Source organism: Marmota marmota, unplaced genomic scaffold (assembly GCF_001458135.2).
Source record: "Marmota marmota marmota unplaced genomic scaffold, marMar, whole genome shotgun sequence".
NCBI classification, from domain to species: Eukaryota; Metazoa; Chordata; class Mammalia; order Rodentia; family Sciuridae; genus Marmota; species Marmota marmota.
In genome coordinates, this window is record NW_026000078.1 from 587170 (window position 1) to 605294 (window position 18125).

At 37.3% G+C, this 18125-nt stretch overlaps 1 protein-coding gene across 5 annotated transcripts in view; it reads left to right on the plus strand.

Annotated features, from left to right (window-relative positions):
- Positions 1 to 18125, plus strand: part of Cdc14a (cell division cycle 14A) — a 162168-nt gene that overhangs the window by 101694 nt on the left and 42349 nt on the right. For all 5 annotated transcript variants that reach the window (XR_007351805.1, XR_007351804.1, XM_048814616.1 and 2 more), the window contains 2 exons: positions 1150 to 1380; positions 6378 to 6516. Coding sequence is in view for 3 of the 5 variants with exons in the window: in XM_048814616.1 (XP_048670573.1) it covers positions 1150 to 1380; positions 6378 to 6516 (370 nt within the window). In the remaining 2 variants the exon portion in view is untranslated. The remainder of the gene's footprint in view (positions 1 to 1149; positions 1381 to 6377; positions 6517 to 18125) is intronic.

Below are 18125 nucleotides of genomic sequence, written 5' to 3' on the forward strand. Positions count from 1 at the left end.
GGCCCTTGATGGGTTACAGATGTGGGAATCAGTATGCTGGGGATAGCCCTCTTAACCCTTAGGGCTGCTAGGCAAGGCCTGCAGTGGCCAAAGTCTTCACTGGTCACCTCGGCTGATTGGCCTTGACTAGGTCTGGTTTGTGACTCAGTTGATTCTGTGGCTCTCAGGAATGCTCACATGGTGGTGGACATTGCCAGGGAGTTGGAAATTTAGTATCTCAGGTGGCCCCCTCCCCAAACAGTAAATGTTCACCAAAAAGTTCCTCTTTTAGCTTCTTTTTTCAAGTTAAAAATTATTTATATTTTAAACTGACAAAATTTTATGTATTCATGGTATACAATATGATGTTTTAAAATAGTGTACATTGGTTAAGTCAAGTTTAATGTGTACATTGCCACACATATTTATCATTTTTGTGTATGATGAGAACTCTTAAAATCTACTCTTAGTGACTTTCAAGTATCCAGTACCTTGTTATTAACTATAGATACCATGTTGTACAATAGATCTCTTAGGCTTATTCCTCCTGTTTAACTGAATTTTTGTATCCTCAGCTTTTAGTGTCTTAATCTGTTAAATGGGGTTAATCATCCTTTACAGATTGTTTTGAGAATTAAAAGAGAAATTATATACAACTGTGGCTTGTATGTGGAAGGTGCTTTCTGATCACAGATCTGTTCTGTGGAGGATTGTGCTCTATAGATTAAAGCTATACATCTGGCAAAAAAAAAAAAAAAGTTTTAGCTGTAGCTGAAATGTATTTGTTAAGTAAAAAATAACGTTTGAGGGGAAATAAAATCACCAAGAATCATCCCATCTCTTTTGTGCACATTTGAGTACTTCAAGAATGCCTTTGCTTTGGGGATGGGAGGAGTACATGTGTTCCCAGGATTGGAATCCTACTAGAGGTTGAGATTTTGAACTTTAATGAGTTGTCTCAATACTTAGAGAGGGTTTTTGTTTTAACCTCCTTTGATGTTTACAGTTATGCAGACGGCTTTTACGAGCTTCTGGAACCTTTTACACTCTCATGAAACATGCTTTCTTCTGTGCTCTATTGAGATTTCTGCACTTTGTTGTTGAGGGTGTGTGTCTGGGTTATGTAAGATGAATTGCGTGCCTTCTGCTTACGGCTCCTTTTCCCTTTAGGTTACCCTCTTCATGCTCCTGAAGCCTACTTCCCTTATTTCAAAAAGCATAACGTAACTGCAGTTGTGAGGCTGAACAAAAAGATTTATGAGGCGAAGCGCTTCACAGATGCTGGCTTCGAGCACTATGACCTCTTCTTCATAGACGGCAGCACACCCAGCGACAACATCGTGAGAAGGTTCCTGAACATCTGTGAGAACACGGAAGGAGCGATTGCGGTTCACTGCAAAGGTGTGTGCGAGGGCTGCGTAGTCTTGGAGCTCATGGGGGCTAGTCACCGAAACCCAGAAAATAACGTAAAACAATTACCTAATGAGTTAGAAAACAATGGTTTTTAATTTTAGAAGACTGCATCATGAACCCATTTTAATAACCCCTTCCTAAAGAAAGAAAGGATTGCTTGGGCCTGGACAGTTGATGGTGGTGTGGCTTCTTGACAATGAAGGTTTTCTGATCTTAACCTTTCCAAGCCCCAGCTCATCGGCACTGTATGTCTCAAGGGGAAATATCAGCAGTGATGTCCTTAGACTGGCAGGAGCAGCTTTGACTAGGTCAAATGGCCAAGAAGCAAGTGTCATTAGTTCTCCTTTCTCCTTTTCTTTTAGAATTGCTCATCTCTTCTCCATCTTTTTCTACCCATCTGATATTTGGTGTTTCCATTCTTTGATCCAGCTTTCTAGAACCTCCTTTCACCCCTTGTGCCTCCCTTTCCCTGTTTGTCTTTTGCATCATGGAGCTGAGTGTCTTCCTTGCCCCTTGCCTGGGGTAATCACCCTGCTCACTTGCCAATGATGGGGATTGCCTCTTAGAATGAATGGAAAGACATAGTTGTGTAAATGAATCTCTGGTCTCTGGGGTGGATACTTTGGGGGTAGGGATCGTTCAGAGTATAGGAGGCATAGGGTTGTCACATTTAGCAAATAAGAATACAGGATGCCCAATTTAATTTTAATATTATATAAACAGTGAATTTTTTTTTAGTAAAAGTACATCCTAAATATTGCATGGAGTACATATTGTTTTTTATTTGTCAACCTTATGTCATTTACCTAGAAAATATGAATGGCATTTGATTATCTAAGCTTGGTTGTTAGACTCCTAGGAGGTCAACTTCTAGTTTAGAATTTCCAGTCTGGTGGAAGATATTTTACTGGGATCTTTGATTTTAATGATGAGAAATCACGTTGGCCGCCTTGAGATGAGCCTCTAGTTTCTCACATGCAGCGCTTCATTGTGCCGCTAGGTGGTGCTATTCTCGTGGTTTTGAGTCTGCAAATAGGTTTGTGTCGCGTTTTATGCTAATTGGCTAGTAGGAGTTGGGGATGGTACTGTTCTTTTCCTGTGCCTAGTGCTGCAGTAACTGCCTTATTCAGACGAGAGTGGCTTTGGTTCTGACAGAAATTAAAATACCATTTTGTAGGCCCTTGTTTCTATGTTTAAGATTTGAGTAGGTGGAGGTACTTCGCTGAATATGTGAGCAGCAACGGGAAGCTGCACTTTACCAGAGACTGGAAGAGATGGAAATGCACGTGGTCCCTGACTTAGATGAGGGCTCCTGAAGCAGGCTTCATCCTCCTGGACTAGCCTTACCTCCGCTGTCCCTATCAACCCAGGACCCCTGATTGACAGGGGTTCCCCTCTGCCCGTGCATTGCTGGGAAGGTGTTCCTTGCTCACTCCTTTGTAAGCACTGCTTTCTGGTTATACCTGGATGACTAGAACTGAAGTGTTTTTCATTTACCCGTTAAGTTTGCCTTTCCATCCCTTTTTGTTAAAGATTGTCCATGTCCAAGAAAATGCCTGCATTTCACATATTTCAAATATCAGCAGAACTTAAGAACTGATAGGAATATAGCTGCAATCAACATTTAGTAGGAGGTATTCATATCTTCTCTTCCAAACTCTAGTTTTTTTGGGTGTGTTGATGCACACCTGTCATCCCAGTGGGTTAGGAGGCCTAGACAGGAGGATTGCAAATTCATAGCCAGCCTCAGCAATTTAGCAAAGGCCATGTCTCAAAATGAAAAAATAAAGAGGGCTGGGGATGTGGCTCAGTAGTTGAGTGTCCCAGGGTTCAATCCCTGGTACCAAACAGATGAACAAACAAACAAACAAACAAAAAACCCAAAACAAAAAACACCAAAGTTTAGTTTTATATTATTAAAAAAAAATTAGTATTTTTGATGAGATTAATTTGGCCTTTTTTTTCATAGTCAGTTTTGTGGCAGCAGGGTCATAGAATTTATTTGTGGGTTAACAATCCATATCTTGGATTGACAAATCTGAAAGAGAAGAAATGCAGAGCTTTCATTAAAACTCAGCATCTTTCTTTATTGTATTCCTCATCCAAGAAACGTGAAAATGAAACTCTCTGGTGTTAAAACATTGTTACAGGTATATTCTCTGTATAACCTTGACCTGTGAGTGTTTACTTTTAAGATATATATGTATGATTATGTATATTTTTATGTATATATATGCAGATATACATGTCATATATATAATCTATCTACTTATAGTAGAGGTTTTTTAATTTTAATATCTGAACCTTTAGGGGCTAGGGTTGTAGCTCAGTGGTAGAATGCTTGCCTGGCATGTGTGAGGTGCCTGGTTTGATCCTCAGCACCACATAAAAATAAATAATTAAAATAAAGATAATGAGGGCTGGGGTTGTAGCTCAGTGGTAGAGTGTTTTCCTCGAATGTGGAAGGCACTGGGTTTGATCCTCAGCACCACATAAAAATAAAAAATTAAGGTATTGTGTCCATCTACAACTAAAAAAAATTAAAAAATAAAGATATTGTGTCTATCTACAACTAAAAATATTTTAAAAATGTGAACCTTTTAGCATTGAGGTGAGTTCTTATACAGGAAAGTCAAGTTTATATGTGGTGACACCTTTTTGAGAGTGTTATTTCATTTACATCTACTTGTACACACATGAAGAATACTTTTATAAGGATTACATTTTCAGTTTAATTACAACTGTATTGCTTTTAATAGCACACTTATCTACTATAGGCTTGTTAATTATTTTGACATCTGCCCTAATTAAGTCAGCTTAATTTTTTTGGAATTCAAGCAGCACTCAGTATTTTAATTGAACTAAAAGGAAGAAGGGAGAGAGACTCTTATGTCAAATGAACTTTGGTAGAAAGGGAATGAAAATGTTATGCCTCAACATATAAAGCCTTGCATACAGAGACAAACTAGAAACGAATTTGCTGGGAATGTGTGAAACTTTACCGCGACTCAATATCTGCAGTTCACTTTGATGAAAGAAATGATGAAAGGAATGCTATGAATTCTTCAAATTTTCTAGCACAAATAATCATCTAACATACAGCAACATTGTGATATTCTAGTATGTGATTCTTGATGTTCTATAGGGATTTCAGAAAATGGATGGAACTATAAAGCAATTGGAGTTTGACTTTGGTATAAATAGAACACTTTCAACCTCTTGTCATGCTGTGCCAGGGAGCCCTTTAATTATGAACGCTTTAAAATTTTTGTTAAAAGTTTTTATAGAAACTTAGTGAAGTGTTCCTATTCTGTTCACTTGTGGTAAGAGCTCCCAACTATTGAGTGCTAAGTAGGTTCTTTTTATAGATCTAAATTATAGACTCTTTTTAAAAGGGGGAAGCAACTTTAGTTTCAGAGAAATTTGAAAATTCTTTGTACCACCTTTTTGATTGTGAGTAGGACTAGGAGCCTAACTGAGGGCATCAGGCAGCTCCTTGCACAAAGCAGGGCACAGTCAGAGAGTGTGTCTCCATGAAGAGGCCACCTGCTCTCCAGGCAGAGACCTTGGCATGATGACCCTGGAAACTAGTGCTGGCCCCCTGCTGCTGCTCCAGGACATTCAGCTGTGTTTTATCTGAGCAGTTGCCCAGTCAATTGTAGTCTTGTCTGATATCTGGGGAATTATCAGGTATGGGCTCTCTGGGTGAAGCAGAAGGAAAGGCAAATGACTCTTACCTCTTACTATTAAAGAAAGAGCCCCTGGAGACCATAATCACACTTTATTTTTTTCTGAGGAATGTTGATGTTTGATCTGGGGCAAAAGGCACTTCAGTTGAAAACAGGATGTGTTACACTTCATCTAATAAAATGGTGTGTGTATCCTTTATTATTTTTTTTTTTAAAGGAAGGGACTGCCAGACATCTATAGACATGAACTTGGATGTCATTTTATTTTCACTCTTGATGTGTATTCTCGACCCAGGCATTACAAGGCAAAACTGTTTTTTGGGGTGGTGAAAAACCTTTTTCTGTATAAAGCACAGATTTATTTACACATAATACATATATAGATATGTAGTGTACCTGTGTGGTAGTACAATTTTATGGGGAAAGATAAGGAAAAAAACCAAAATAAAATGTAAAGAGGCTTTTGGAGGAACAGTACACGTAAAAAAGTCGTGAAATGCTGATTTAGAGACACGCTTTTTCACACCTTAACAGTTCTGAAATTAGGATGGAGTTTTAAATTGATAGCATGTTGTGGTTTCATGTTTTATTGGTCAAACTTAAATAATGGTGTGTATTGCACAATGAAGATGGTACGGTGGTGTCTGAGATTTGCTGAAACACTGTGAATTTCTCAAACTACTGGGGAAGATTTGAGAAGAGTCTACAGTTTGACCAAGGAAAACAGTCAAAAGGATTCCTCAAAATCAAACAAATAAATAAGCAACCCCCACTCCCTGAAGATTTCTAAACATCAGCAACAGCCATTACCTTTTTCCCATTTCCTTTTTCTAACTAAAGGTTTTCATGGATGAAATCAACATTGTACCAGTTTCTTAGGTCAGAAACATCAGTCATTTTTAACTTTCCTTGTGACCCAATCAGAATTCTGATTCAGCTCTTCATCCTTATTGCCACATCCTGCCCCTCTCAAGCACGCTTCTCTTCTGCCCCACCCTTCCAGTCTTGTCTCTCTGGCCCCTGTCTCTGTCCCTTCCTGTTCCAGCTGGTCCTTGGCTGCCAGATCCTTTTGCTTTCATCACTTTCTCCACCACCCCCATGTGACATTTTCACTTTGCCCTTTCCACTGGATAGAGAGAAATACAGATTTCTACATGATAGCAAATTTGCATGTGTCTCAGCTGCTAATGTTATCATTACACTTGGGGCCAGTGTGGTTTCTGGTAGGGTTTAATTTCAGGTTTATGTGGATGCATTTGCTGTACTTTGTATTTCATCTGTGTTCCTCTCTTACAGCTGGCCTTGGAAGGACAGGGACATTGATAGCCTGTTACGTAATGAAGCACTACAGGTTTACACATGCTGAAATCATCGCTTGGATAAGAATTTGCCGGCCAGGTTCCATTATTGGGCCCCAGCAGCACTTCCTGGAAGAGTAAGTGTACCCCTCTGTGTTTTCATGGTACATCCTTGTTCCTGACCCTTTCTACTTCTTCTTCCCCAGGTTCTGGACAGTGTCAAGCTCACAGTTATAAAATGGCTGCATTGTTAGAGAAGTCTGTGCCTCTAATAGAATACTGTTGATTTGACAGCTGATGCATTCTCACTTTGTACCTTTTATATCTCTTAGATCAGGTGAGAGTGAGAAGAAAATCACAGAGCCATCTCTGCCTACCCCTTTTCTGTCATTTTCTATGTGTGATCTGGCTACAGTGCAATTTTCTTATGTCATCCCACTTGGCACTTTTCATTCTTCTCTTTTGTTTGCATGTCTAAAAGCAGAATGAAGTAAAAAAACACAACTAAGGTCAGTCAGTGATTTCACTAAGTTTGCTGCTCTCCTGACAACTAACTGAACTGCTAATGAGGCTGCACCTTCTGAATACAACCAAGAAGTTACCAAGGAAAGAAAAAGGAAAACTGGGTTTTAGCCCTGGCCCCACTATTTACCAGCTTTATGACCATCATTCAGAAGAATGCTTATAAATTTTACGTTTATTTATTCACATATTCATTTGTTAACTTTTGGTGCAACCTCAGCCCACTGGGTAGAAAGATTTAACCTCTAAGGGGACAATCCTTTCTGGACCACCTGGCTTCTCCTTAAAATGCTGCAGGTTACCATCAATTTACCCATTAATACAATGAGTAGATGAAATTAGTGATAGTTGACCTAGGTCCAGCTGTAAGATGTTATCAATTAATGACATACTGAAACCTGCATTTTTTTCTTTTATGTTGGGAATGGCATTCTTTTCCATGAAATTATTCCTTTCTGAATTAAATCATTTTAGGTTGGTAAGAAACAAATGATCATGAATTTCATAGAAAGGTACTGTAAATAAGCTCTTAGTGTCTGAAGTGATTAAGAAGATTTGAGCCTGCTGAGGGATGATTTCAGTTGGCAGTATTATAGGGAATAATTTATAAGAAAAAATAAATTCTGAAAAAATGAGCAGTTATACCTTAGCTTAAGAGCAAGACAAAAGGGTAATAACTTTTTAAGAAAAAATGTGCAAGAAGACAGAAACTTCAAGAGTTTTACTTGTGGGGTACAAATAAAATAATTCTGTTGTTAAAGTGCTTTGTTCTTGATCGTATTTCTTGGCCAGTGACTTCCTCTGTTTCTTTCCTCTTTTGTGCATTCTGTGCTCCTACAGTGTGGAGCTTTGTAGAATGAATCTTAAAGTGCTCATTCTACTAGTTACTTACCAAAGTTGAACAAATGGCCTTAGGGTTAAAAAACAAAATCCAAAATACTCCTCAGCCTAGTTCTTTGAGCCATTTAATCCATCTTAAAATTATAGGTTGGAAGAAGGTTCATTCAGTCGGTAGAACACTTGCACCAGGCCCCCGTACTGTGCAGCTCTCGAGGCGGGGAGATGCAGTGGAGAATGCCCCTGGCCCAGGGCACCTGGTTTTCAGGGTGTCAGATAGCACGGCCTGTGAACACCTTCACACCTCTCTATTGTGCCTCTGCTCTGCCATATCACAAGGTGATAGCAGAAGAAATTTGGGTTATAAGACACAGGCACTCTAGGTTGAAGAAAGGTTTATTCCTTTGTGAGTACATAAGCTGTACAACTCTGGAAATTTCCTAGGTTGTGAGTCATACTATAGTTTTCCAAGTATTTGTGAAAGCTGAGGTGCAGGAATGATTCTCTTGTCTAACTCCCATATGAAAAAAAGCCATTGCAATCCTTAGGGTAGAGCTTCCTGCAGGCAGATATCTTTTTGTCTTAGGCAATGTATCTTTTATATCTTTTATATTTTGCAATGTTTCTTACAGAACTTGCATGGAAAAGTACCTGTGGGGCTCATGGGCTCTCCCCCGGGCATTATTATATCTCTTCCCTCAGGACTCTGGTCTCTGGCCTACTCTGCTAAGCATTTGAGCTTGATTTTTACTCTTTTATTCTTTCCTCCTCTCATCACTGCCTCCCCCACCCCCCCACGCCAGTGTCTTGACATACCCCACGCACTGTTTACTGGGCTGGTGGCATTCTTCCGTCCAACAGATGGTAGTTGTGTGCACACCCTGAGTTGGGCAGTGCTTTTTCCCAGATAAGGGAGAGTGAACAAGGCAGCCAGGGTTCTTGCTCTAGGGTGCATGCTTTTCTAATGGAAGGAACATGTATAAGCAAAAGTGTATTGTATGCAGGGTGATGGCTGGTGGTAAGTGCTCCGAAGAGGTGACAGAATTGGGGGAGGGGTGGCACACAGGAGTAGAGAGCTCTTGGAAAGCATGGAGGAATGCTGAGACCAAAAGGCAAGAAAGAGCAAGTCTTGTCAAAATCTGAATTGTGTTCCATGCAGGGAGCCTGTGTGGTCCTGAGACAGCAGCAAGCTTAGTGTTTTAAAACTGAGAGAGCAGGTTCATGTGGATGGAATATAATAAGCTGGGTATGCCCAGTGAGTTTTGACAAAGCTGATCAACTGTGGAACCTTTCCAAGATCAAGAAGCAGAACATCACTAACATCCAGAGGCACCTCTTGTGTCTTTTTTATTCACTACCCAGTTCTTCCATCAAAAGAACCATTCTAGAGTTTTGCCTGTTTCTGAACCTTCTGTAGGGGGAACCCCTGCAATATGTGTAGACATCTAGCTATTTTTCCTCCACATCATCTTTGCTGCTGTTGGTGGACACAGCTTGTTCATTTTCATTGCTATGATACCTTTAGTATATATGACATTTTAGTTCTCTGTTGATGGATATTCAGTCTGTTCCCAGTTGTTGACTATTTTGTGTCTTTGGTGTGTGGTCTGGTGGATGTACACCTGTGGTGGGCCAGTTGGGTGTGTGCATTCAGCTTTAGAAGATAGTAAACAGTTTCCCAAAGTCAGTATGCCTGTTTATATTCTCATCAGCAGTGGCTTGTCTGTCTTAAATTGTAGCCATTGGATTTTGTTAGTTGTGGTTTTCACTTTGTAGTATTAATTTGCTTTTCTGTGATAACAAATGAAGTTGAACATGTTTTCATGTTTATTGGCCATTCATATTTTCTCTTCTGTGAAGTATCGTATCTTTGTATGTTTCTTGAACGTTTTCTGTTGGATTGATCGTCTTTTTCTTGATTGTAGGGATATTCTGAATACAAATACAGCCCATTAGATGTAATGCAATACATTCTCCTACCTTGTGGTATGTGTGCATTTCACTCCCACTTAGTGTGGTGTCTTTTGAAGAACAGAATTTTAAAGTATCGGTGCAGTTTAGTTTCACAATTTTTTTTCCCCCTGTAGGTAATGCTTTCTGTGTACTACTTCAGATATCTTTGTTGCTGAGCATCCTGGCATATGCTTGTAGTCTCAGTTACTTGGGAGGCTGAGGCTTGGAGGATCACTTGAGCTCAGGATTTTTTAAAAATTAATTTATTTTTTCCAATTTGTTATACATGACAGTGGAATACATTTTAATCCATATTACTCATATATGGGGCTGGAGAATATTATGCTGAGCCCAGAATTTTGAGATGAGCCTGGGCACCATACTGAGACCATGTCTAAAGGAAAAAAAAAAGATATCTTTGTCAACTACAGAGTATGAATATATTATGTTACCTTCCAGAAGCTTTCCTGATTTTTTTCCATTGCATTTAGTTCAACAGTTCATCAAGAATTGCTTTAAAGCATATATCATGAGATAAGAGCCAATGTTGTTTTCCCCCATATCAATATTCATGTCAACCAATACAATTTATTGAAAAGAACACTCTTTTCCCTTTGCTCTAAAGTGTCATCTTATCATAAATCAAGTGTCTTCATATGTTTGTTTCTGGACACTGTATTCTATTCTGTTAGTTTGTATATCTTGACACCAGTACCTTAATTCAGAGAATCACTGCACTTTAAATGAGTCAATGTCTAGGAGTGTAAGTCCTTTGAACTTATTCAAGAATATCTTGATACTTTCATTTATTTAGATCTTTTTAAATCTTAGTAATATAAAAAATGTCTTTAGTTTTCTGTGTAGAGGGGTTGGATATCTTTTATTTGAATTTATTGAATGCATCGTAGAGGCATCATGTTTTAGGTTTTATTTTCTAATTGTTTAAGGCTGGAGTATAGAATTAGAATTGATATAAAAATCTCACAATTGTACTTCTGTATAATCACAAACCAAGTCAAGATGTAGAACATCCTAGAAAATCCTATCACACCTCTTCTCAGTTTGCCCTGACACACCGCAAAACATTTTCTTCAGGTTTCTGTCACTATAGACCAGTTTTGTCTATTCCTAGGCTATATTGACACACCAAGTGTTGTTTTGTGGCTGACTTTCTTTCCTTTCTTGCTTAAAATAATGTTTTTGAGATTGATTTATGCTGAGTATGTATGTAGTTCATTCTTTATTTTATTGCTGAGTAGTTTTCTACTGTATATATTATGGTGTATTTATCCATACAATTGTTAATGGACATTTGGATGATTTCTAATTTTGAATTATTATGAATAGCCTGGTGCGGTGGTACATTCCTGTAATCTGAGTGGCTGGGGAGGCTGACAGGAAGATCTCAAGTTCAAAGCCAGCTTTAATAAAAGTGAGGTGCTAAGCAACTCAGTGAGACCCTGTCTCTAAGTAAAATACAAAATAAGGCTGGGGATGTGGCTCAGTGGTTGAGTGCCCCTGAGTTCAATCCCCAGTACCCCTGCCTCAAATTATTATGAATAAAGCTTCCAAGAATATTTTTGTGTGAGTCTATTTATTTCCTTTATTTAAAAAACCAGGGGTGAAATTTCTGGGTCATAGGGCTAGGTACAATTTAACTTTATGAAAAACTACCAATTTTCCAAAATGGTTGAATCATTTTATAAACTACTTGGTAATGTATGAGGGTTCTAGCTGTGCCACTTCTGTGTGAACATTTTATATCATATATATTTTTTCCCTCATTCTGGTTGGTTTGAAATAGTATCTCATTGTGATTTCAGTTTGTGTTTCTCTGATGACTAATGATGTTGAATACTTTTTAATTTTTCATATACATATTTTGTGAGGTGTCTGACCAAATCTCTTGCCCATTTAAAAATATTAGTTTCTTTTAAAATCATTGCTTTGTAAATGTTTTATTTATCTACTGCATATATACTTCATATATTTTGCATACAAACTTTCATCAGCATCAGCTATATGTACTCTGTCTTTTAGTGAGCAGAATCTTAAAATTTTGCTGAAATTGAGTTTTGAAAATTGACCTTACATCTTACAAACCTCGCTAATTTCACTTATTAGTTCTAGTAGCTCTCTTCTTTTTTCCTTATTGTACTGGTTCAGTTGGAAGTGATGGTAAAAGTAGACGTCTGTATTTTGTTCCTAATCTAAGAGAAAATATATCATTAAATATGATGTTGGCCATGGAATTTCAAAGACGACTTTTATCTGAATGAGGAAACTTCTTTCTGGTTTGTTTTGAGTTTTTAATTTAAAAATGGTAGTAAACTTTGTCAGTTTTCCTGTATTTGTTTAGATAATCATGCAATTTTTCTCTTTTTGATGATGAATTACACTGATTTTCAAATGTTGAGCCATAATAGTCATTTTTTTTAATAAGACTGGATTTGATATGCTAATGTTTGTTGAGGATCTCTGTGTCTATGGTTATAAGTGATTTGATGTATCCTTTTCTTGTACAGGCTGAGTATTCCTTATCTGAAATGCTTGAGACCTAAGGTATTTCAAATATTGGAGTTTTTGGCTTTAGGAATATCTGTAGAGTCTTTACCAGTTGAACATCCCTCATCTGACATTCTGAAACCTGAACTATCCAAAATTCAAAACTTTGTTAGTTCTCAAAAAGTTTCAGGTTTGTGGACATTTTGATTTTGAATTTTTGAATTGGGGATGCTCAACCTATAATGCTTTGTTAAGTTTTGTTGACAAGGTTGTGCTGACCTCATAAGATCTGTGTTCTGAAAAGAAGGTGTTATAAGATGCTATTGTGAAAATTTAAGGGTGAGATGGGAAACTAGGGGATGAAAAGTGTTGTGGAGACAGAGTTCAAGTTGGTTTCAGACAACCTGGAAGAGCTGGTTGTATGGTGTGACAGTGGTAAACCAGGATGTGAGCCATGATGAGCCAGGCAGGTCATTTTCATGGAGGCTGAAGAATTTGGGTCAGTGGTAGTTTTCTATCCAGCAACTTTTGGGATAGGGTGGCTAAGGGGATGAGCAAAAGTCTTCTCTGTTTTGTCTTATTTTACATATGGTACTGGGTATTGAACCTAGGGCCTTGTGCTTACTAGGTGAGTACTTTACCCAGAGATGCATCCCCAGCCCCCCAAATCTCCTCTGATGCCATGTCTTTTGGGAGTTGGGTCAGGGAGTGGAGTGTGAGGTATCCAGGAAATCTCAGCTCCACTGTAGGGTAGTACTGGGCCCTGTGGGGGGAAGTATCAGATCAGAGGGGCCTGTGTGCTGTGGTGGCTGAACACTTCTGTTAATTTCTTTCCCTGACAATTTAAACCATTCTTCTGAGAAAATTAATTTTACATGCCTTATTCTAGCCATTCTAACCATAGTCACAAGCCTTCTCTTAAGCTATATTATATGCTAATAATGGTTTTCTTTTGCCCAGTCCATATTGCTATTGTGAGTTGATAAAAGTTTAGTTTCTCTATTAAATGTAAACCCCTTAGAAGGAAATTGTTTATTTCTTGTCTATTCTCCTTTCTACATGTATCTCTAAGCTACTAATGAAACAATTGTTAACAGTAACAAAATAACAATAATTATTTTCTGTCTCAGCTTTCTGTCACTGTAACAAATGCCTGAGATAAAGAAACTTCAAAAGAGGGAAGGTTGATTTTGGTTCAGGATTTTGGAAGTTTTACTCCATGGCTGGTTGGCCCTGTTACCTTTGGGCCTGTGGTTAGGGTGCACATCTTGTTGGGGAGTGCATGGTGGAGCTCTCCTCAGAAACTAAGAGAAAAAGAGGAAGAGACAGGAGGAACCAGAATCCCAATATCTCCTTCAAAGGGTATGTCCCTAATGACCTATCTTCCTTCCACCAGACCCCTAAAGGTTATACCACCTTCTAGTAGTACCACAGGCTAGGGATCAAACCTTCAGCACTCATAGTCCAACTCCAGCATTTTACATGTTGAATTTTTTTTAAAGTTTTTTTTTTAAGTTGTAGATAACACAACACTTTTATTTTATTTATTTATCTTTATGTGGTGCTGAGGATCGAACTCAGGGCCTCACAATGTGCTAGGCAAGCATTCTACCCTTGAGCTACAACCTCAACCCTCCATGTTGAATTTTATTGTTATAATTGTAGATTTTAAATCATTCCCAGTGGCCTTTAATTTTCCTGTTTATATCATTCTTGTCTACCTTTGATATCATCTCACAGGTGGCAGAGATTCCTTCTTTCCTTCCTACAAATGTTTGTTGAAAGTTCCTAAGCATGCAACTTGGAAGTCACAGTAGAATTTAAAAGTTAATTTTTAACACTAGAGCTCATTTATTGGGCCAGGGCAGAAGCATTAATAGAAAAATGTATAAATTATGTAGTTTCTCTGATGGTGACAGGTGCTACCTAGAAAAACGGTAGAATAATGGGAAGAATAGAATAATGGAGTAGAAGGCAGTTTTAAATAAGTGATGCAAAGGGAGCTCATTGAAAAGCATTTAAACAAAGTTCTTGAAGAAGTGAGAGTATAAATTACAAGGATAATTACATTTTTTAAAAAGTATTTTTTCCTTTTGATTTAATTTTTAAACTGACAAATAAAGATTGTATAAGTTTAAGGCATATAACATGATATTTTTAAATTTGTATATATTATTAGCATTCATTGCCTTACATACTTATCTGTTTCTGGTAAAAAAAATAACTTGAAATTACCCTTTTAGCAATTCTCAAGTATATAATACATTGTTTTTTAAAAACTATTTTTCATTGTTTTCTTAAAAATTATTTTTGTTTATTTATTGTTATGTGGTACTGAGGATCGAACCCAGTGCCTCACATGTGCTAGGCAAGTGCTTTATCACTGAGCCACAACCCCAGCCTTCCTATAATAATTGTTATTAACTGTAGTCACCATGTTGTACAGTAGATCTCTAGATCTCTAGAACTTACGTCTCCTAACTAAAATTTTGTATCTTTTGATCAATCTCTCTCTCCCCTACCCCCACTTCAACTCTTTGCTTTTACGAGTTTGACTTTTTTAGATTCATCATATGAATAAAATTATATGGTATTTACCTTTCTGTTCTTGACTTATTTCACTTAGTATAATATCCTCCAGGTTTACCTATGTTAATGAAAATGATAGGATCCCCACCCTCATTTTCTGTATATGTACATTTATTGATGGACACTTGGGTTAATTTCATATCTTCATTATTGAGAATTACACTGCACTGAACACAGAAGTGCAGATATCTCTTAACTGGAGGTTTTTGGTTGATGTTCTTTATCAAGAAGTCTTTGAATTTCTATGCATACAATTATGTCATCCAGAAATTGGGCAGTTTTATTTCCTTTTCTGTTTTTAATATTTATTTTTTAGTTGTATTTGGACACAATACCTTTATTTATTTATTTTTATGTGATGCTGAGGATTGAACCCAGGGCCTTGCACATGCTAGGCAGGTGCTCTACTGCTGAGCAACAATCCTAGCCCCTTCCTTTTCAATCTATACTTTTTATTTGTTTCTTTTCTTATTGCATAGGCTAACACTTCTAGCCTTGTGATGAGTAGGAGGGATTGAAACGCATATCCTTGTCTTGCTCCTGGTCTTGAGGGGAAGGCATCCAGATAGTCTTAGCTGATTTTTGAGGCAGTCTCCCCATTCAGTTTTGTTAAAGGCTTTTCCTGCCTTGGTTGAGACAATCATGTGATTTTTCTTCTTTAGCCTTTTATTATGATAGATTCCATTGATTGTTTTTCATGTATTGTCCTGGGAGAAGAGGTGTCCCTGGAAGAGAATCTTGAGTAATTCCTGGAGAAGGGGGAAACTTGAGTCCTGGACAGGTGGGGTCCTTGACAGACATGACAGAAAAGAATTTCAGCATGTGTCAGTAGACACACAGAGATTTATTTAGGAAAACAAAGAATACTCATTTAAGGGTGAATATGTCCCATCTCAAGAGTAAGAGATATATTTTGGGGTACCCTGCTCTCTTTTAAAGGAAATGTGGTGAGGGGCTGGGTGTGGGAAGGAGCCTGAGCATGACATCAGTCAGTTCTTCACAAGATGGTTCACGGTGGACTGGTTGTTCTCAGGATCCTCAGGCCGGTGTGGTCTCCCTTATCTGATCAATAATGCTGAAAAGTCCTCTAAATTATAGGGTACTGAAAATATATCTCTCTTTGCTTAATCTATTTATCGATGAGCTGATTAGCAGCACACAGGGGAGTTCTCATAAGTGAAAGAGTTTATGGTTAATTTTAAGATTTACAGATTTTTCCAGAAGTTTGGGAGTGGGAGGCCTGAGAGAGAGATTGGCTTAGGCAGTGACAGACCAAGAAAAGGATGTAGAGCCTCCAAATAAAATTATGTTTCCTTGTCTTTCCTTTGTCATTTATTTTATTTTATTTTATTTTATTCTCCCTCAGAATGAATCTTTTATCCCTGGAATAATCCCACCTGCTCATAGTATAGAATTCTTTTTATCTAGTGCTGAATTCTCTTTGCTAATATTTTTGTTCAAGAGTTTTATGTCTGCATTCATAAATGGTATGATATTATAGCTTTTTTTTGGACTTCCTTTGTCTGGTTTTTGTATGAAAGTAATGTTAGCTTCATAAAATGAATTGGGAATTGTTCTCTCTCCTATTCCAGCAAAAGATTGTGCAGATCTGGTGTTAATTCTTTAAATGCTTAGTTGAATTCTCCACTCTTTCAGATTTCAGATTTTGGAATATTTGTATAGACTTTACCAATTAAACATCCCTAATACTTCAATATCTGAAACTAATGTGACAATCAAAAAGCTTCAGATTTTGATTTTGGAGTTTTGGATTAGGAATGTAATTTATGATATTTATAATTTGTGTCTTTTTTCTTTTATACAAGTTTGTCAGCTTTATTGACTTTTTCAAAGAACCAGCTCTATATTTCATTGGTTTTTCTCTTGATGCATTGTATTTGTTTTTAATTTCATTGATCTATGTTTTTATCCTTATTAGTTCCTTCTGCTTATTGTGGGTTTAGTTTGCTCTTTTTCTAGATTCTAAAGGTGGGAGCTTAAATTATTGATATTTCAGTTCTTTACTAACATATGTGTTTACACTATAAGCTTTTCTCTCTTAGCTTTGTTATATGAATTTTGACAGGTATTTTTATTTTATTTTATCATGTATTATGTAGCATTTTAATCAATTTGAGTGACATATAGAAATATTAACCTTCTTTATATTCTTTTATTCTTCCCATTTATAGTACAGTTTTCTCAAATATTTCATCACTTAGAAACCACAGCAGTATTATAATTTCGCCTCAATCATGGAACATTTAGAAACTTTAAAGGAGGAGAGACATTCATTTTGTTTCCCCCATCTGCTGTTGCTTACGTGATCTGTCTTCCTTCCTAATGTGCTAAAGTTCCTTCTAGCGTCATTTCCTTTCTGTGAAGGGAACTTCCTGTAGTGATTCTTCTAGATAGATCTACCAGCAACAAATTCTCTTAGTTTTCTTTCATCTGAGAATATTTTGATTTCCTTTTCATTCTCGAGAGATAGTTTCTTTCACTGTTTGAAAACTGTTGTGCCCCTTCTGTCTCTCCTCCATGGTTTCTGATGAGAAATATGCTGTCGTTTGAAATATTTTCCCTCTATGGGTATGGTGTCATTTCTTTTTTTTGCTGCTTTCAAGATTTTTATTTCTTTTTCTTTAGTTTTTAGGGTTTTTATTGTTTATATCTTGGTGTGGATTTCTTTGGAGTTGTCCTTTTTTGTAAATCTGCTTAACTTCTTCAATGTCTTGATTTATTCCTTGTCAAATTTGAAAGATTTTCAGCTGTTATTTCTTCACTCTTTCAATCCTGTTCTCCTTTTCTTCTTCTGTTGACATCAATTTTAAACCTTTTGTCATGGCCATCATTGTCATGGTCATAATTTTATTTTCTGATTGATATTCAGATTGGATAATTTCTATTGTTCTGTCTTCCAATTCACTAATTCTTCTTTTTTTCTGCATTTTGCAGTTTAGCTTGACTACTGAGTTTTAAATTTTGGTTGTATGTTTTTCCATTCAAAAATTTCCATTTGATTCTTCTTCACATTTTCTGTTTCTTTGCTGAGACTTTCTCTTTTTCATTTGGGTCTTGTGTCTTGGCAATAATTTTTTGAAGCAATTTTGTTATGGCTACTTTACAGCCTTTGTCAGATAATTCTAACACCTCTGTCATTTGGTTCTTGGTATTTACTGATTATCTGTTTCTGGTCAGTCAACATCAATGTCTGAAAATGTCCACTTGAACATTTTCCTAGTATGTTAGAAGACCCTGGGTCTTACTTAAAGCCTCTGTTTTACCTGACCTTGTATACTGTTCCAGTAGAAAAAGTGATGTTGGCGGGGGGGGGGGGGGG